Source organism: Excalfactoria chinensis, chromosome 18, assembly GCF_039878825.1.
Source record: "Excalfactoria chinensis isolate bCotChi1 chromosome 18, bCotChi1.hap2, whole genome shotgun sequence".
In the NCBI taxonomy this organism is placed as follows: Eukaryota; Metazoa; Chordata; class Aves; order Galliformes; family Phasianidae; genus Excalfactoria; species Excalfactoria chinensis.
The window spans coordinates 5,967,869-5,988,494 of NC_092842.1; the positions used below are offsets into that span (position 1 = coordinate 5,967,869).

The 20,626-nt window shown below is 51.1% G+C and overlaps 1 protein-coding gene across 3 annotated transcripts in view; it reads left to right on the forward strand.

Moving 5' to 3' along the window:
- The window catches only part of RXRA (retinoid X receptor alpha), a 72,993-nt gene extending 59,905 nt beyond the window's left edge, over positions 1-13,088 (forward strand). For 2 of the 3 annotated variants that reach the window (XM_072352883.1, XM_072352882.1), the window contains 5 exons: positions 3,311-3,440; positions 5,522-5,654; positions 6,530-6,621; positions 7,410-7,515; positions 9,330-10,020. In XM_072352883.1, the coding sequence (XP_072208984.1) occupies positions 3,311-3,440; positions 5,522-5,654; positions 6,530-6,621; positions 7,410-7,515; positions 9,330-9,477 (609 nt within the window). In that variant the 3' untranslated portion in view covers positions 9,478-10,020. Of the gene's footprint in view, positions 1-3,310; positions 3,441-5,521; positions 5,655-6,529; positions 6,622-7,409; positions 7,516-9,329 lie in introns of all 3 variants that reach the window. The other variant, XM_072352881.1, reaches the window with a different exon arrangement.
- Positions 13,089-20,626: the final 7,538 nt, after the last annotated feature.

Consider the following 20,626-nt stretch of genomic DNA (forward strand, 5'->3'; position numbering starts at 1 on the left):
GTGAGAGGCTGTCAGAGAGAAACTCTCTCGGTGCTTTTTCTTAGAAAGTTCCCTTATCAGCATCCTTGCTTTGAGAAAGCCTCGCTGCAAAACAGCTGCCTCCAAATGTGAGAGCCAGCCTAACCTCTGGAACTTGGTTTCTAGGACAGAGCCCTCGAAAAGAGCCTTATTGCAGAGCAGCACAGGGCCCAGCAGTCAGGATGCAGTGCTGATTGCTCAGTAACCTCAGTTCCCATGAAAGCAACGTCCCTCTAACTGTAGGGCACCCCTTTGCTGTCCAGACCTCCTTTAAGCTCCAGCTGGAGCTCTGGAGCACGCAGCTGCCTCAGCCAGGACAGCAGGAACATGTGCTGAAACATCCCTTTGCGTCTCCTATTGCTCTGCATGTGAGGACTGAGCAGGGCATATCTTATCTGGCAGGGTTTGGCAGGAGATCTTTGTTAGGGGTTAGGATAGATGCTCTCTTTAGCCTTTACCTACAAGGGTGCTTTGTGGCTTGCTAAGTGATGTGCAAGGCGCCTTGCTTAGCTGATTCCTAAGTGAAACTCTTCAGAAGCTCCTTCAGCGTGGCACTGCTGCCCCATAGCCAGGAGCTTGGCTGGAGGGAGCAGCACTGCCATGGCCAGCAAGGGGCTCAGAGAGCTCTCAGGAGTGGAAGTACTTGAGGGGAGTTGGAGGCAGCATTGTGCTGGCTTGAAAACAAACCCCAGAGAGCAAGGTGAAATAAATGGGTTCGTCTGGCACTGCGTCTCCTCAGCCTCTTGTAGCAAATTGAAAGCTGGTTCCTGCATAATTCAACACGCATTACTGTGAACAAGGATGTGTGTTGCATCTAAATAGAAGCAGGAGGCTTGTTGAAATGCCCTGTTGTTGTCGGGCTTTCTGCCGTTGAGGTGACATTTGTAGCAGGTTTAGTGGCTGTATGAGATCAGCAGCGTGGTGATGGTGAGGGGTGATGGAGGTGTTACCCTCCTCCAGTGCTCCACTGTGATGCGAAGGCACAAATTCAGTCCTTAATAGATGCATGCAAGCTGTATCCTTTAGCAGAGCAGGTTGGGTCCTTGTGTTTGTGCTCCACACCTTTGCATGTCTTGGAGCACTGCTGGAGGGGCAGCACCCAGGTGACATTCTGCTACCTGCTCTCGTGCTTGTGGCTCTCACCTTCCTACCACTGTCCCCTGGTGGCTGTGGGAGCAGAAGTGCCTTTGCTTTGCAGCCTGGCAGTGGTTTTATCCTCCAGCCATAGGGCTTTGGCACAACTCAGTGCTGATTAAAGGGGAGGGCAGTGGGGGGAATGCTTGGTTCTGTCCCTGCACTTTGGTTGGCATCAGGGGAGGTGGGTGCAGTCGTGGTATGAAGCCTGTGGTGGGAAGGGGTGGCTTTGCCTCTGCCCCTGCACCCTGGCAGCCTCAGCACTAACTTGGATGGGCTCCTGATTGCTGAAAGGCAAAGCCTGTAACTGAGAGGTTATATCGCCGTTAGGTCTTAATCGGCCTTTAGCTCCTGGTTTCAAGTCACCATTTTCTGGAAGATGCCTCCAAGCTCTGGTTTTCCAGCAGGATCAGGTGCCCTCCTGTCCTTTCATTCTGTCACACTCCGGCACTGTGCCCTTGCTATTTACTGCAGGGGGGGGAATTTGCTTTCCATGCACAGGGGCAGTTCTGAGCACCGCATTGCAGAGCCCTTCCTGGAGGAGAGTAGAACCCTCTGGCCCACGGGGTGTGATGCCTTCAGCTGCCTCTCAGCACTAAAATTCTGCCTGGAAGCACCGTGATGGTTCCAGGAACTGAGATGTGAGGCAGAATTAGCACCGAAAGCCAAGTGCAGATTGTGCTGCCTGCAGAGCAGCCATGGGTGCATGCAACCTGTGGGAGTTGGGTGCTGGCATTCCCCAGGGAATTCATACAGTCACAGAATTTGGGTTGGAAGGGATGACCTTAAAGCACATCCAGCCCCAACCCATACCATGGGCTGCTTGCCCCGGACCAGATCAGTCTGCCTATGGCCCTATCCAACCTGGCCTTGAGCACCTCCAGGGATGGAGCATTGCCTGAGCTCTCTTGAGCAGCCAGTGGGGCTGTGGGACCATCCCCATAATGCTCCCCTCAACCCATGGTGCTGAGCGCCAGCCCATCCCCATCCATCTCCGTGGGCAACAGGTGAGAATACTTTGAAGGCGGGTGCTCCTGCTCCTGCCAGATGCTGGTTATTTTAAGGCTGGAGATGAGAGATGTTGGTCACTGAGACACAGAGGTGGTGTTTGCTGCCAGGGAACAGCAGAGCCACCCAGGCAGGGGAACATAGGAATGGCTCTGGGCAGAACTGTAGGGCTTTTTCCTTTTCTCAGAGTGGCATTTCTCATCTCCCTTTGGTTTGTGAGCACCTGGTCAGCTCTGCAGTCAGCAAGGGAAGGGTTCTTTCCACACTGTTTTATTCTCTGACCTTTTCCCTTTCAATCCCCTGGGGCCGATGCATCCCTTATGGCGTGCTCACCTCCTGCTCCCTCCATGCAACTGGGTAAAGGGCATGTATTGCGTGCAGTGAGTCCCACGGTGTGCTAGGCATGTACCTCAAAATCCACAATATTGAGGGAATATGAGTGGAAAAGTGTGAAGTCAGCAGTGTGGGTGGCAGAAAGAAGGTGAAAAGGAGGGAAGGAAGGAGCACACCATGGGACACAGACATGTGCCTGGGGCAGCTCCTGCCTTGCCTGCACAGAACCCATGCCCCAGCCCCATGCAGTGCAGAGGTGCAACAAACACTCCTCCTCTGAGTTTGAAACTGTTCTTTTAAGGACATAGAAGAAAAATAATTGTACAATCAAAGCTGCTAGGTATCAGTGGGGATTACAGCGGGATGTGTGGAGGGGCTCATACATCCCTGTCCAGAGAGGTAAACCATATATACACACTTGTGCTGGCAGGGTCTGTCTTTGCTGGGGTTAGACGGTCTCTTCCCATTCCTAATCACAAGTCCACTTGAGCTGTTAGCAGTTCCTTTAAACAGGGATTTGGTGTGTTTAGGCTGACTGTCCTCCTTGAGAGCAGATGGTTTGTGTTACTGGGTAATATTTCAAAGGAGAGGGTTTTTCTCCTTACTGTGATGCCCGCTTCATGCTGTGGGGTGCAATGAGGAGGTGCTAGCACTTGGGTTGTGCACACTGCAGGGTCCCTGCAGATGATACCCACATAAACTGAGCACAGAGCTCCCAAACTTGGGGAGCCAGCAGGCAGCAACCCCTTCCCTCCTCCTCCTTCTCCTCCCATCTTTCTCCTTGCTTTCTCCAAACCTTTCCATCTCCTCTTTGCAGCCCAACGACCCGGTGACGAACATTTGCCAGGCGGCCGACAAGCAGCTCTTCACCTTGGTGGAGTGGGCCAAGAGGATCCCCCATTTCTCAGAGCTGCCCCTGGATGACCAGGTCATCCTGCTGCGAGCAGGTGAGCCCCGATGCACTGCATCCCTCGATGGTCACGCTGGGATTTGGGTGCTGGCAACTGGAGAGCCTTTAGCTGCATCCGAGGAATAGCTTCAGATCATTCCACTGCTAACTAGGATTGACGAAGCCCCAAGGGATGTGTTGCTGAATGGGATCCAGAATGTTGCACCAGCTGCCAATGGGCTGAAAAATGGCCTGGCCTTGTGTGTGTGATGAACGAGATGCTCAGGAAATCAAGGGCACGATGTGCCAGCATCCTCCTGAGCTGGGACTGGAAAGACTAAGGGGGTTTGGGTCTGTATGAAATGTCATAGAACTGCAATGTTTGATCGTAATTAAAAGCAGACGGGGGAGAAAAATATATCTCGCCTTCCCTCTCCCACCCACCAAGATGAAAATGAAGTTCTTTGGGTTTATTTTAAATTTCCTTCTGCTGCAGGGGGTCTGGGAGGTTACAGGCAGTTAGCTGGGAAGGAGGTCTTCTTCCAGCAAGTAAACGCAAGCCTCAGCTGCTGGCAGGTCCTGCACAAGGGTTGGAAGGGGGGGGGGAGCAGGAAATTACAAGCAGACTCGATGAGGGTGCATTGTAGGCACGAAGCTCTTCACATAGCTCTCATCATCAGAGAAGTGAGTACAAAGGCTTTGAGTCAACGCAGCAGTTTTGTTCCCTCAAACAAAAGGGGCAGGCAAGTTGTTGGTGGGACGTGGGAAAACCCCTTCCAGCAAATGACAAACTCAGTGGGAAGGATGAAATTGGGATTGGAAAGGAAAAGACCTCAGTAGTTTTAATGTTCTCGTATTTTCCTCCAGATGCACTTAGAGTTGTATCCCAAATGCGTGAATCCTAATAGTTCCTAAGGCTGGTGAGGCATTGGCACAGGTCGCATCCCTGCAGACAGCCAAGCTCAGGCTGGAGGGGCTCTGAACACCCTGTAGAGCTGTGGGTGTCCTTAATCACTGCAGGGAGTGGGACCTGATGGCCTTTAAGGGTCCCATCGAACTTAAACCATTCAGTTATTCTGTAATTGCTGCAATTGTTTGTCCAAAGGAGGCTGACGGAGGTTGAACTGGAGATGTTCTGAGCTGATGCTGTCTCGGTGTTGGTCAAGGGAGGGTGGGGGCTGCAGACTCCATCATGGACTCCTGAGCATGAGGAGCTCCCACAGGTTCCCCACTCCCAGCATCTCTGCAGGGGCCTCAGATAACCTCCCCCAAGTCCTTTAAGCTGTGGCTTTATCTATTATTGAGTGGCGAGAGCACAGCTGTCCATGAAATATTTAAGTATTAAAATTTAGCTAAGAGCCTCCATCAGGTGCACTCATGCATCCTCTGAGGCAAAACTAAGTGGAGCACGCATGGAGGAGCAGTGCTGGGTGGTGGCTGCAGCCTTCCTCTGCAGTCCTGAATCATTTACAATCTTCCCTCCTTGGGCTTTTTGGAGGAGGAAACCCAACTTTTTTCAGCCTGTTTTGCCTGGCTTTCCTTTGTGCCAAACCTGCTGAGACAGCAGTGATGTTTTATAGGACTGAGAGGGGGAGAGCCTGGTTCTGGTTCCTTTTATAGGGCTGAGCCCACAGCACCTTTCCATGAGTCACCATCTCTCCAGGTCCCCTCCAGCTTCCTGCAGGCTCTCCGTTCTTGGCTTTCTCAGTGTTGCAATCCCTCTGCATGTGCCAGACCTCACCCAGCGTGTAACCAAATAAATGGTCCCTTGATTGGGGCGGAAACGTCCTGTGGCCACTTAGGGAACAGTGAACTTTATTCCCTGGTAACATTTCGAGTGGCACAACAAGTCGCTGTAGCTGTAGGTAAACATAGCATGCATGGACCTTGCGTTTATTGCAGTCAATGAGAAAAGGCACATTGCTGTGGATGGAGGGGAGCTCAAGCTGGTTTCCAAGGCATGGTCATGGCCATGTGGGATGCCTATGGAGCAGCGCTGCTCCTCCAGATACCAAGCTACAGAAGCCATGTAATCTCAGCCATTGTATGCACTGGTGCCAGGGCAGTGGATGTGGCTGATTCCCTCACCTTGGGGATGCACAGCTCTAACCCACGTCCTTTCTGTTGTTTTCTCTGCAGGGTGGAATGAGCTCCTCATCGCCTCCTTCTCCCACCGCTCCATAGCTGTGAAGGATGGGATCCTGCTGGCCACTGGGCTGCACGTGCATCGCAACAGCGCACACAGCGCCGGCGTCGGGGCCATCTTTGACAGGTGGGGATGGCTGGCTGTGAGGGTGGGCAGTGATAGGACAAGGGGGAGTGGTTTGAAATTGAGACAGGGGAGGTTCAGGTTGGATCTTAGAAGGAAGTTTTTCACCCAGAGGGTGGTGACGCACTGGAACAGGTTGCCCAAGGAGGCTGTGGATGCCCCATCCCTGCAGGCATTCAAGGCCAGGCTGGATGTGGCTCTGGGCAGCCTGGGCTGCTGGTTGGTGACCCTGCACATAGCAGGGGGTTGGAACTGGATGAGCACTGTGGGCCTTTGCAACCCAGACCATTCTAGGATTCTGATTCTGATTTCTCTGTCCCAGCCTCATCCTGAGGCACTGACTTGGAACCAAACCACTGATGCTTCCTCACTTTGCAAGGAAATTGCTCTTTGGTGCTGGGTGACATCATTTGTTTCCTGTGAGGTCATAAGTGCAAGCTCATGACTTCACTGCAGGCTCCAACAGGAAATACAGGGCAATCACTGGAAAATATTTCAAGTCCGGCACCTGCAGAAAGAGCAAAGGGAGTAATAAAAATTACCAGCAGAGGAAATTGCTTTTAGATACCTGCCCTTTTTTTATTATTATTATTATTACTATTTTTTATTTTTAGGCAGCTTTTCTCAGGTGCCAAATTCACAGTGAATGCACAAAGCCAGTCCTGCTCATCTCTGCTCTGTCTCACAGGAACCACCAGTGTTCCTGATGAGTGCTTTTTGATACAGGAGGAAAATGAGGGCACATCCTGGTACAAACGAGCCCTGTCCCATGACTCTATATTAGACACCCGCTTCTCTCTGGGTCTGACACCTGTTTTCCTTTGTTTCCTGTTTCTTGTGTATGCTGATGCCTGTGCTGCTGCTTGTGTCCTTTGCAGAGTACTGACAGAACTCGTGTCGAAGATGCGAGACATGCAGATGGACAAGACAGAGCTGGGCTGCCTGCGGGCCATCGTCCTCTTTAACCCGGGTATGTGCAGCCACCTCCTCTTGTGGCTGATGCCGTGTCCTTTGGACTCCTTTTATTACCCATACATCTCTCTTGCAATTCACTGTGTGCACTGCTGAGAATGGGGCAGCAGGGACAGCTTACAGACATGTCCCATGTCAGGTCTGGATCCATGCATTACCCCCAGTGCATCTCCTTTCCAAGAGGTGTTTTCCCCTCCCTCTTTGGAGGGGCTGTAGGGAGTTGTTGCTAAACAGGAGCAAAAGTGGATCTAGGTCTTTAAGAAAGACACAGGTATGGATCAGGGCAGAGTCAGAACATGTTGTTGTTATTATTGTCCCCGTTCCCTGATCCCACGCCAGGCTTTTCAGCAGGGTTCAGCGCTGTCTCTCGGTTTCGTTTTTCAGCTTGGCTTTTTATTTCTTTCCTTCTTATAATCACCAGCAATTTGTTGTCTGCTGTTTGGGATTTAGCCGTATTTGGTAAAAGAAGGCGAATCTGGAGAGGTTCCCATCGTGCATGTGCTTGGGGACAGTGACTTTGTCCCTGCTAAATCCAGGTCCTTGTCACATCACGGGGACCCCAAACAGGGGCTTTTCTTACAGCCCTGCTTATAGGGCTTGGTGTTGGAGGGAAAAATCCCTCGTGCTGATGCCTGGAAGGCTTTCAAACCTTTTGCTGAGGGTCTGTGACCACTGGAACGAGCCAAATGGTTTGGGTTAGGATATGGAGTGTGGTGAAACGGTGCACGGGGAGGCCTTGTACCCATCTTAGGGCTGGCAACTGATGCTCCTTCCCTCACCCTTCAGACTCAAAAGGGCTCTCCAACCCGGCTGAAGTGGAGGCACTACGGGAGAAGGTGTACGCATCGCTGGAGGCGTACTGCAAGCACAAATACCCCGACCAGCCTGGGAGGTGAGTTGCTGCTGCATTGCCCCACCACACTGCTCCCATAGAACTGGAGAAGAGTCCTTGTCCCCCTGCTAGGCATTGCCCCACAGCCCAGCAGGACCGGTCCTGGGGAGCCCTGGCTTTGCTGGAACGCCCACAGGGGTAAGGGGGTATCATTTCCCTTTTGGAAACCACGGAGAGCAAACCACAGCTGAAACAGGACACACACGGAGTTAATTTTCAGTGGCAGATGAGCATCATTGCTGGGAAGTGAAAGCCTCAATTGATGCTCCTCTCTCCTCCCCGCCTCCCCCAATCCAGCTGGGAATGGGAGGGGGAATTAGGAATGCTTTCCTGGACTGCTCTGGAGCTGAGTGGGCGCATTTTCCCAGTTACAGCCTTGAAGTTGGCAACTGCCAGTTTAGAGACTGACAGTCATTTGAGAAACCAAAGCAGAGCACTCCAAAGCGCTGCTGAGGAAAGAGCACTGAGAAACATGGCTTCGGCTGCTGGGCTTCATGTCTCACCTGCATTCCTGGTGTGAGTGGATTGGAGAGAGGATGCTCTTACAGCAGTGGATGCAGTGGGCAGTGGACCTGGTTTTGGGCTGTCATTGTGCTGGTAGATGAAAAAAGACATGTTGTTAAGAGGCTTCTTGGTGTTTGTGGTTGGATTGTCGGTGTATAAAGGTCCTCCCCCAGTGGAGAGCACTCTGAGCTTTGCACAGGCATCCAGAGTCTGCAGTGGGAGCCATGCTGGCACCAGAGTTGACTCTGGAGCTTGGTTTGCTGGCTTTGAATGGATGTGGGGACCTGCTTGTGCCAAAACTTCTAGGGGTAAACCTGTAGGGCTGCCCACAAGGGCCAGAGTTGAGCCCTGTTCCAACATAGGACCCACTGCAATAAGCCCCAGGGACTCAGCAGGATTAACTCTTGGGTTTCGAGTCTGGGGTTACACAACCCCTGGCACAGCGTGATCCCCAGCTGGGGCTGGAAGCAAGTGGTGGAGCATTGCCTGCTCCCTGCTGCTCTGCAATGAGGGCACGGGCCTTGCATGCTTCAGGGAGCAGGGCTTGTTCCTCCCAGCACACTGTGCTGCAGGCTGGTGAGCTCACAGTTAAATGCCTCTGAGGGTTGCAGCCATCATCTGGTTTGGTTTAAAGTGAAACTTCCTGAATGGGATGGTAGGGCTGATTTGTTTTTCCTGGCTCTGCTCCTGCTGTTCTCGCCAGCTCAGCAAAAGAAGAAAAATAGGGAAAAGAGAGAGAGAGAGAGGGAAGTGTGCATGAGTGTACAACGTTGGTGTGTTCGTGCGTGGGGCTGTGTGTGTTTGTTCTGCAACCCCTTCTCTCTGGGCTGGCCCTGTCCTGGCATTTGCTCATGTTGAAACCCTGACTGTGCTGCATTAAAGCCAGTCAGTTAAAGGGCTTTTCTCCCTTCTGGTGGGTAGTGTGGGGGGCTCTCAGGGTGGTCCTGCTGACCCCCCCAGGACCCCTTTCAATTCCTCAGCTGCTTTCCCTTTTGTCTGAGCAGGCTAAGAGCTGCTGTGCTTTCCTTGCTGCAGAGACCCCACAAACATCTCAGGCTGCTGTCTACATTTAAAGCATGGCACGGCCATAGCGCACCCAGCCCAGGGATGGCCCTTGGTGCCTTATTTTCCTCTTTCAGTTGAGCAGATGTTTGTTTTAAATATCTGCTACAGATTTTCAAAGCTGGGGGTGTAATTAACGATTTCCCAGTGTGATTTCTTTGCTTTGGGAGCAGGAGAGCCTGTGAGCTCCCAGCCTGTGGGAGGTGCAGCTGAATGCCTTTTAACTGGAACATGTTTCCTACCCCCAGGTTCGCCAAGCTCCTTCTCCGCCTGCCAGCCCTACGGTCCATCGGCCTCAAATGCCTGGAGCACCTCTTCTTCTTCAAGCTAATAGGCGACACGCCGATCGACACCTTCTTGATGGAAATGCTGGAAGCACCCCATCAAATGACTTAGAGAACTACCGCTGGGTCAGTCCTTCACCCGGCCAGGGCCATGCGGGCTCCGTCCTCTGCTTCCTTCTCCTCTGCCCCAGCCCCCTTCCCTCTGCTCCCCAAATGCTGGAGGCACCGTCCGAGCTTCTCCGCGTGGTCCCCGGGGTGAACCCGCACCTCCTTGCCGCCTCATCACGTTGACCCTTTTGTCCGTTCGCTGTCACTGCTGCATCTAAAGACCTCTGATGGCTGTTTTTAACCCTGCGGTAGATGTAGAGGAGTGGGGACGGATGGCTTCGCATCAGTGCCAGAGTGGCACACACGTCATGGGAGCAGGGATGGTCCCATCCATCCCATCCCAGCCCCACAGTGGGGTTTGGACTAGTCAAGGGAGTCGTTCGGCTCGCCGGATTGCAGCTGGCAATTATCAGAGGATGGAGTTTGTTGGTTGTTTTTTTTTTTGGTGGTGTTTTTTTGGTTGTTTTTTTTTTTTTTTTCTTTTTTGTTTTGTTTTTGGTTTTTTTCTTTTTTTGGTTTTTTTTTTTTTTTTTGGACAAGAGAAGAGAAAAAAAAAAAAAGAAAAAAAAAAAAAGAAAAAGAAAAATGATTCTATTTTTTGGTTTCTAACTATTCTTAGTAGTCTCAGCAGTTCCTTCGCGAAGGGAGAGGCTGTGGGGAGGGGTGGCCCTCATTGGGCCCTACCGGTGAGTCACCGCATAGAGCCTCATCCTTCCTGCTCAAAGCAAAGGGTTTGGGACTGAGCTCAATCCCCCTTTGAACAACATGGAGCTGCCCTGACCCCCCTCTGCTGTCCCCCAGTGATGCTGCTCCTCTGGGACACGTGGCTGTGGTGCGCTTGCTTTAAGGCTGATAGGGATGTGGTTCCACTTTCCTGCAGCTCTTGGGGGGTCTTGCTCTGCCCCTTGCCCTTATTGCTGTGCCCAACGTCCTGGCACAGCCCTGCAGGAGCTGCCTTATTGCAGAAGCTGTCATGTTGGAGCTGGTGGCTCAGCAGTGCTCCTGCTGGATTCTGTAGTCCTGAGTTCGTGGAGGGGTATTTGCAGCCAGAAGGTGGGCTCAGCAAAACACCCCACGTGCAGCCTGTGGGGAGCAGCAGCCCTGCGACTGCCAGCAGCCCACGCATGGTGTTTCAGCAGCTGTGGTGCAAGGCACTGCAAGGCAGCAGTTAGTGGGAGCTCTCAGCTGTGCTGCTCCCTGGGGGTGTTCATTGGCAATGATGTAGGAATGGGGTTCACTGTCCTTGAATATCCCTCATTGGAATGGTGGAGCGCCTGTGTCCTTCACTTCATGCTCTTGCATTAACCAGGTGAGAAAACAAGTGAGGAAAGCAGAGTGAAGTCTCTCAATGGGGGTTTCTCCCTCCATAACAGGACCGAGTGTCCTGAACTTGCCATGGGCTGGGGGGATCCAAGGCTGAGTGCCTGCAGTTGGCCCTAGAATGAGGGCTTCCCCGTGGCTTTCATGTCTGCTGTGCTTCAAGACAGCAAAGTGTTTGGATCCAAAGAGAATGCGATCTCCTGCAGAGCCCACCACCATCTGCTCTGTGCCTGGGGAATGCAGTTGTCACCTGCCTGTTCTCAACCCACTGGCAGCTCAAGTCCCAGCTCCATCCCCATCAGACCATTTCCTTGCCACAGAAGTACTCAGGATTTCAGGTCTGGCCCGCAATGGCAAATCCACAGAGGTGGGGAAAGTCTTTTGGCTGTCTTTCTCCAGCAGCCTGCATGCCTCTGAAAATATTATTAAACAGCTTCACCATGGAAGAATTTGCCAAGAAAATAAGGCGAGAGAAATGAAACGTAGTGAGGATGCTGACAAACAGGGCTGCTCAGTGCCAGAGCAGTGTGAGGCTGGGGGCTGGCAGCAGTGGGGTCAGGGCGTGCTGGGGGTCGGTTGGTTGTGCACTATAATAAACCTGGACCCTTGTTTATCTCCCTTGGGTAGAACCACTTCTTTTTTTTTGTTTCTTTTAATGATTGACTGCTTGGAAGGGGCTGTTTTGGTTTGCACTGTTGGGCGACTGAGCATGTGCCCTCTTCCCATCCTTACCCACCCCATCCATCATATCCATCCCATCTCTTCAATCCCATCCCATCTAATTGTATCCCATCTGTCCAGTCTTATCCCTTCACCTCCATCACATCTTATCCCATCCATCCCATTTCATCCACCTCATTCATCCCATTCCATCCTTCCCATCTGTCTCATGCATCCCATCCTTCACACCCCACCCTCTCCCATCTATCTCATTCATCCCTTCCTGTCTCACTCCATCCCATCCATCCCAGCCTAGTTACTGTTTGACCCCTACAAACACAAATGCTGCAAGCAGTGGACTGCCCTCAGCATACAGCAGGTTGCAAAGCCCCCATGCTGGGGTTCCCAATCAGGACACATCTCCGTGCCTTGGTTTCCCTGGAGCAGCACATTGCTGGGATTCCTACCCCATAGAGATGAGGCTTTAGGGAAAGGCTGAGTGTTGTCTTGGCATCAAGGGAGCTCCCACCTTGCTGTAAGTCAGCATAGCTCTCTTTCACAGCAGCAGCCTTTTGGGGCTCAACCCCCAGAGATGAGCCCTGATCCCCCATCCAAGGCAGCCGTCCCCAGCAGAAGGATGAGCTCCCATGCCCCGCTGTCACCTGCCTCAGCAGCCTTAAAGCAACCCGCTCTTGCATGAGTTCGGCTCTTTCATCTGTCTTCTTTTCCACTTTTTGGCTTTTAATTAGTATTATTTTTTTCCCTCATCGTAGTTATTCTGACTATGTTACATGCTTGTTCGAAGAGGTGATACGTGGGTAAAAGAAAGGAAAAAAAATAAAGGCACATTATCCGCTAGCGAGGTAGGACTTTCATTTAACCAGATCTTAGTACTCTTGCCAACAATCTGGTTCCCATTAGGGCGATTAGTTTTGAAATATATCTATATTTTGAATTTCTTTCTTGGTGGGACAATCTTTAATTTTCTAAAGATAGCACAAACATCAGCTTTTCAGCTCCCATCATCTGGGCTCTAAGGTGATGCTGTCCCCATCAGAGACCGCCGCTCACGGCCTGGGCTCATCGATATGTGCGTGTGTATACATGTATGTACTGTAGATATATGCACTGTACAAATAGCCTCACTCACATATACATATATTATACCTGTAGCAATGACAGACTTATTTTTTTGGTGTTGTTTTATGTCGATTTCCCCTCCTTTCCTCCCCACAACGTGTTGTTTTTGCTACCCGTGAGCGAGTCTGTTGTATGCAAACCCTTTCCTGATTGGCAAGCAAGCGCCAAATCTGGGTCCTCGTCACTCGCGACAAAGGAGATGCATCTATTTTAAGATGCCTTTTTGTTTCATTTCTGTTTCGTTCCCTTTGGTTCTTTTTTATTTTGGTGTTGTTTTGGGTTGTTTTCCCTTCGGAGCAGCAGGTGGTGGTGAGGAGAAATAGCTTTAGATGTTCCCAATGCTTAGCGATGGATGCCTTGGCTATAGGGGGGTTGCGTAGCTGAAAGAAAAGAAACTACAGTAAAATATAGAACGATAACAGGAAAAAAAAACAAAAAACACAAAAAGAGGAAAGATAAGGAAAAAAAAAATACCTGAAGTGTCAATAAAAGTTTAAAGAAAAAAAAAATAAGAAAAAAAAATAAGAAAAAAATATCTATTTTTGTACAAATGTAATTTTATCCCTGACGTTATGACTTGGATATATTATTTTTTTTTTTTTTCTCCTGGATTGTTTTTTGTTTCTTCTTACAGAGGTTGTTATAAACGCTGTCTCTCTCTTTTTCTCTCACTTCTCCCTCTCTCTCTCTCTACGGGATAGCGCTCATAAGGGAGGGAGGAACTTCGTGTTTTAAAGGCTTTCTATGAGATCTCTCTTTTTTTTGTTTGGAATGATTGGGGTTGGTTTTTTGGAACGAACTTCTTATTTCTTTCTTATTTCCCCCTCCTCTCCCCCTTTATCTCCTCCCCCCCGCTTCCAAAGGTGTTTATGAAGGGGGTAGGGAGGTGTATATGGAGGGAGGGGGGGGGGTTGGGCTGGGGGTGTCTTTTGTCACACGTATATCTGGCGTTCCCGCAGGGCTGTATTACTGTGAACTCACTACTACCGTCTGTTATTATTCACTTTAAAACAAAACAAAAAGGCAAAATGGAGAGAAAAAAAAAAGAAACCTAAAAGAATTGCTGCTGGAAACGCCAGTATTTTGATGAACAATTGTTGGTAGAATTGTGGAGAAAAACAAAACAAAACAAAGAAAAAAAAAGAAAGAAAAAAAAAAGAAAAAAAAGAGAGAAAAAGAGAAAAAAAAAAGAAAAAAAAGAGAGAAAAAGAGAAAAAAAAAAGAAAAAAAAAAAAGGAGAAAAAAAAATATATGAGCATTTTAAAATATAACCCAGTGCAAGTCCTTGTTTGTTCTGCAGGGGGATTTCCTTATGGTCTGGGGGTTCTGTCCCTCTCAGGGTGGTCCCCTGTGGGGTTCTGCCTCTATTGGGGGGTCTCCGTCCTCCTGCACCCCTCTCCCACCTTCAGCTCTGCAGGAGGAATTCCCCATTCCTTTCACCTTTCCATGCTGGTGGGGCAGCTCAGAGCCATGTGGAACATCAGTGCTGGGGGAGCCCCAGGCCCCATGGCATGTCCTGGGATCATGGTATATCCTAGGGATATGGTATGTCCTAGGATCATGATACCTCCTGGGGATGTGGCACATACTGGCATCATGGTACATCCCAGGGTCATGGTACATTGCTGGGTCATGGTACATCCCAGGTAGCAGCAGCACCCAGCCATAGGGATGGATGCAGTGACAATGCCATCACAGTGCACATGGACAGAGCTGTTCTCAGCCTCCCTCCCCTCCTGGTGTCACCATACCGAGGTACCCCGAGTGTCACCTGCCCTCGTTGCCAGGTGCAAATGAGACTGAACTCACTCTTGGGTTTAAAGCAGAGATAATTCCCCAGCAGCAGCTGCCGAGTGGTGACACAGAGATGGCAAATGGGTGTTTGGATGTGGTTAGCACTGATCTGCATGCTGCCAGCTCTGCCACAATGTTATTTCATTTGGGAAGCACAGGGACACGAGGGATGATGCTATTCAGAGGTGACGGCTGCTGCCTGCTGTGGGACATTGCCTGATGCCTCCCATCCCACGTGGGCAGCACCCGCAGGCACTGGGCTCTGAGCTCACATATGGGCTGGATTCTGTTCCAGTGGCTATTTGTCTTGTTAACCTCCAGGCAGCAGTTTGTGTTTGGAGAGTAAATATTGACCTCCTCCCTCCCTGAGGTTTATTTTTTCTTCCCTTCTTTTCCCCTTATTCCCGAGGTGGATGAGCTGGGATGCGTGGCCAAGGCTCCCTGCTGTGCCCATCCTCGTGCCACCACCCATTGGCACCAAAACCATGCTATGCTTTGGAAATAGGGCTTGCTTCTCTATTTAAAGCAGCTAACACCAAAAGGAAAGGGAAAGCTGAGCTGCCCACTGTTTCCTTTCTTGCCCTGTTCCCTGTCCCCCTCCATGGTGGCACAGAGGAGGGGGAGGATGGTCCTTTGGTGAACTCATGCCTGGTTCTTAAGCTTCAACTGGAAGCGAGGTGCATGTTCTGCTCCCCTCTCCTGATTCCTTGATGACAGAAGGTGGCTGTAAGGGGACAGAATACTTTGCATGTGCAGTAGTTGGGGTTTTGCTTTGCAGATGGGCTGGGTGTGCACAGGATTGGCCCTTGCCCTGGGTGCAGCATGGATGGGGCACAGAGATGGCACAGAGGGACGCAGAGCTCTCTGATCTCCTAATGGCAGATATGCCAGCAGCCTGAGCTCTTGGACACGTGCTTCCTCTGCTCCTCCAGATACTTTTTGGGCACAGTGTGGAGGATGTTGTTTCAGTGGGTGCAGAGCTTTCTCTTATAGATGCATCTCACTTGGTGGCACCAGGCTGGCTGCTTAATTCCTGTGCGTGCCAGAGCTGACAGAGATGGAGTGAGGTGTCAGCAGACGGTTTTGAAAACCTTAAGAGAAGGGCTGTGATCCCAGTGCTCTCCATGCCTTTGCTTTGCAGCAAGGAGGGGCTCTACAAATAAATACAGACAGATGAGCTCTTTCACTGGTCATTTGTCACTTCATAATTGCCAAAGAAAAGCAGGTTAGCTTTCTCCTCCTGACCTCTCTCAAGGAGCCTTTCCACCCCAGCTGGGCCCGTGGCCAGGTCAGGTCCCCACGGGGCAGGGCAGCCTTTTCCCCGTGCTGGGGCTGCAGGGGGCACCTCAACCTGGGCTCTGCGTGGCATTTTGTGGTGCTTTGTCCACATATGGGAGCAAAAGGGCTGGGTGAGTACAGAGAGCCTGGAGTGCTGGGAGGTCAGCACATGGATGGCTCAGGGGACGTGGAGTTTAGGGTCCCCTGGTGCAAACAAAGTGTGCTGAGCTGAGCCGTGCCAAGCCGTGCTGTGCCATGCTGTGCCAAGCTGTACTTTACTATACTAAGCCATTCCATGCTGAGCCGTGCTGTGCCATGCCGACCCGTGCCGAGCCGAGCCCAAGAGCAAAGTGCTGCTGCCCCCTCCCGGCCCCGCTGCCCGACATTCCCTCCACCTCCCTCTCATCCATCAAGATTTGAACACGATTTTCCATCCACAACTCCTTCTCTTTCCTTCGCAGTCCGATGAAGAGTTAACCCAGAGCTTGCAGGCAAAGCATCGCCTAAAAACGAGTATCCTTCATTCCCAAAGAACTCGAGATCCCAAGGCACAGGCGAGAAATACTAGCCACAAAAATCCAGCATCCCTCTCCCCCTTACAGCACTGGCAGTGAAGCCTTGTTTGGCTTTATAGGCAAGATTTTCCATACCGTGCTCCAACGCAACTCAATTCCACCCAAGCCCACATCTTGTTTTTCTACTGACAAAGTGAGGTATGATTCTTGGCTGGCTGATTTTCTGCTGTGGAGGCCTAAATGAAAAGATGCTTTTAAAGCTCATTCACTCAACACTCAGCCCAAAACCCGGGGGGAGGGTCAGATGGAAATTCACTGTAGCTATCGGATGGGCTTTCTGCTTTTACACTGGGGGTGAGGCTGAAGAAAATGAAATGAAGGCTGAAGTGTTTGCTAGGATACCAGTAAAGGTAGAACGGAGCGCCGAGTAAAACAGCCAAGTCATTTGATTTGTTTTCTTCTAAAAAAGCTTCTGTTTGAGTCACTGTGATTCCTGAGGACAAGGCTGGCGGTTCTCATTCTGTCTGGATCTTTTAAGTTCTGGCATAAAGTCATCCTACCCCACAGGAAGGGCAGAGCATCCTTCTGTCCGCACAAGGAGCGAGCAGCAGGGCCAGAGCAGCAGGATGGGACAGGACTTGGGGGGGACAAGTGGCCCAGTTCAATGCTCAGCAGAGCAGGAGCTCTGCATGGCATCTTTCTGCTTAGGGATTTTGCACTCTGCAACCCCTTCCTGAGGCTCCGTGACCAGTTTTCACTTCTCCAGCAGTTGCTTTGGACTGGGTTGGGGTGAGCAAGGGGCAGAGTGGGAAGTCCCCAAGGACAGTGTGACATCAGGAGGGATGCAGGGCAGGTGGTCCCCGTTGTCCTTAAGCTGTGAGCAGCATCACACTGCAGGGTCTGCTCTGCTATGTCCACAGCCCCCAACATCTGCTCCCTTCCCACAGCAGGACGTGGGTTCCTGGGCGATACAAAGACATTACCTAATGCTTTGAAACCGGATCCTCCCGTCAGACTCCAGTTGGATGGGAAAAGCTTGCTCCGGCCTGTCTGTTCCTGCTCCAAAAAATGTTTCCCTCCTTATGGCAAAGAACAAGTTGTGCACAATTTCCTGCTATCTGGAGGGTGGAGGTGGATCCCCAAAGACCCCACGGATTAACCCCTGCTTGGGACGTCCTGCTCTTCATGCTTTGATAGATCTTATTGCCCTTAAGGGGAGCACCTTTCTATGCTGGACAGCCCCACATCCTCAGTCCTGCCCCATGGAAGAGGCTCGTTTAATGGGAATTCAGGCAGCTCCTAAGTGTTCCCCATGGGTTCCAGCCTCCAGTATGGCTTAGCCCAGCCCTTAAGCTGCACAGCACAGTGTTCCCAAGCACCAACCAGGCTGTTCTGCTGACAGTGGAAGGAATGGGATGGCATGAGCAACGTTCCCAACCTTCGGAGCCATTTGCACCATCCATCCAGCTGTAGATTCACTGGCGTCTAATACAGGATGCTCTCACCCAAGAGCTCTGTCCCTGCAGGGACTGTGATAGGAGGGGTTGTCCAGGGCTGGGTGGGATTTGGGGATGTCCCCTGGATGTCTCCTTTGGCTGCATACAACCCATTGCAGCCCTGTTGGTGGGTGATGCTGTCTCCAAGCACCTCTGCCTGTGGAAGGCTGGCAGGAGAGACAATTTGTGGCTGGTTATTTGCTGTTGTCACTCCGACCATTTTACCTTAAGAGGCAATAAAGATGAAAGCCAATAATAAGCAGCCAGCCGTCATTTTGGGGGGAGAAAAGCTATAATTTAACCCGTCAGGGCTGCAGGGAATCCATTTGAGGCCGGTGTTATTGACAAGAGGTCTATATGGTTTGTTTCTCACAGTACTTACGTGCACTCCGAGCAGCTGAGGGTGACATTTTTGGTAATCTAAAAATACACAGCCAGGAGCACAAAGTCCCAGCAGCGCTGAAGGGAGAAGGATTTATGCCCAGGATGTTTTGAACCTTATAGAGAAATACGTTTGCAGAGGAGGCTGTTAGGGGGTGGTATAAGGGGAGCTGCCCTTGGCTGGATGGGGGCACTGATGTGGCTGTTGGGACCTCATTGTGGACCAAGGTGAGTCCAGACCCAGAGTGGACCCCCTTTGGTCCAGAGGACAGAATGGCCACGTATTCACTGTAAAAACATCAGAAACGAGGTTTTAACCTCAAAAATGGTCTGGATTTTCATTTCCTTCTCAAAACAAGCAGTAGCTTTGCTGATGGCAACACTTCACCCCAGAGCACAAGAGCTTGACCCTGCAAGTTCGGGGAGCCCAATGGCTAAGAGCCATGGTAGCCTTTCTCACACGGCTTGGATTGTCAAGCCCTTCCTTCTCCTCTTGTGGGGGAGGGAGGAGGTGGTTTCAGGAAGCACAACGGGTGACTAATCTCCCTCCTGCCTCTGCCAAGGAGAGCAACCAGCCGCAGCACCTCCCCGCTGCCTGCCGTGTCAGCAGGGCTGTGATTTACGGCCATCAATCCATCAGCCTTATTTATAGCAGCAGCTCTCTGTGAGATTTCACACACCAAGGCTGGCTTGCTCCACAGCTTCACTCCTGCCAAAATCCTCTCTGGGCCCCATCATCCTCCCAGAGGCTTTGCTGTGCCATGCCCATGCCCATGCAGGGAGGTGCTGCTGCACGCTCCTTCCTACCCCGTTTCTCCCCCTTTGGGGACTGTGAGCACACAATTCCCACATCACCTCCTTTTCCCTTCTCATTGCTTCTATCTTTAGAGAGGCAGCCGGAGTTTCCACGCTGAGACGGGAGGGGAATTGCTTCTGTCCTGCAGCAGTGGGCAGGAACAGACATCTGCAAGCAAGAACCAGTGTGATCTGCATGTTTCCTTATTCAAGAGGCGATCTTTATCTCCATGCTATGTCCACCATGACTATTCAACACTCTGAGCTGCTTGCCAGCTGTTGTTGTGCAGCCCTTCCCTGTCCTGCTGTTCCTGGGTGTCTCTGTTTCTCGGGTCTATGTGGGACAGAGCTGATTTCCAGCTCTATGGGATCTCCATTTGGGAAACCCTGCAAAGCAATGGGGACTTTGAAGCTGCTTTGTGGCAAAACGTTTGAAAGCCATGGCCATCAGAAATCACTTGGCACAGGAATAATCCTATAAACCCCTTGGTTCTATGACTACAGAGACGCCTTGGGGGTCACCCGGTGATCCTAATTAGGTTTTCTCTCTGATTAAGCTGGGAACGGGAAAGCCTTTTTTCCTGTGGTCACGGCAAGAGAAAGTGTTGCAGCCTCTGTTTAAACCTGAGCTGCTCTGCGTGTGATGGATGGGGCCTGGGGCTGGGCTGCCTGTAACAGCCGAATCACTTACCTTGAAAATGCAAACCTTATGGAAAGAGAATCAATAACTCCTGCAGCCTCCGCTCTGCTGACACGCGGCCCGAGCCCGCAGGAAATAAACCCTTTGTTAATCTTTCTCAAGAGGCACGCAAGGCTCCTATAAAAAAAGCTTCTGGAGTAAGTAACTCATTATGGGCTGCGCGAGGCTCCAGTCTGTCACCCCGACAGCTCCGCGGTGCTGGGATGCAATGCTGCTGGTCGGGATGATGGACGAGCACACGAGCTCTCGGCTTTGCTCTGAAAGAGGAAGGGACTAATGGGCAAATAAATTACAAATCAATTATTAAACCTTAGCAACGTGCAGAGCCCCCGTTCGGGCTGGGTATCAAATATACATTTCTAATTAACTCAACAGTTCTAGTCTAAGGCTCACTGGATGCTGCCTGCTGCTAGAGATATGAATTTGGGTCACGTGTGCTGGATGGAGCCTTGCATTTGTCGCTTTCCATCTGTAGCAGAGCACTCCTCGTGCTCAGGCTGTGCTGAGAGAGGGGCAGCTTTATGCTGGGACTCAGTGCAGCTCTGGGTGAGCTGGGAGGACTGGAGGGGGGATTTAATGCTGGAGTTGCCACAGTACCACTCACCCCAAAAGAGCCAAACCTTGAGGTGTCTGTGCTCCGTACCAAGGCAATATTTCTGCTGCTCGCTAATCAATTGCAACTCTTAGACAAGCTCCCATATGGTGCCTTTATAAATCACTCTCTCCAGCTATCAAGCCTGTCTTGTTTGCTTGACACGAGCTGTGAGGGGGGAAGGGGGGGGGAGAAGGGGGGGTGTTAGGCTAATGTTGACTGTACAGTGCACAGAAAGTGATTTATTTATAGAGTCTGGTAAAAGCGTTTTAAAAGTCAAAATCCGGGTCCTTGAGGAGCTCAACCAAAAGCTGAGGTCTCGTTCTGCTGTCGCTGTCTCGGCATCTTCACCCACAGATCGTCTTTATCCAGGGATCCATCCTATAAACCCTCAGCACTGAGCACAGCTGAGTGCAGGGTTTGATGGAGGAGCCGGGGCACAGAGCTGAGATAAGGGGCTGGGGGAGCAAGAGAGGAGCTCT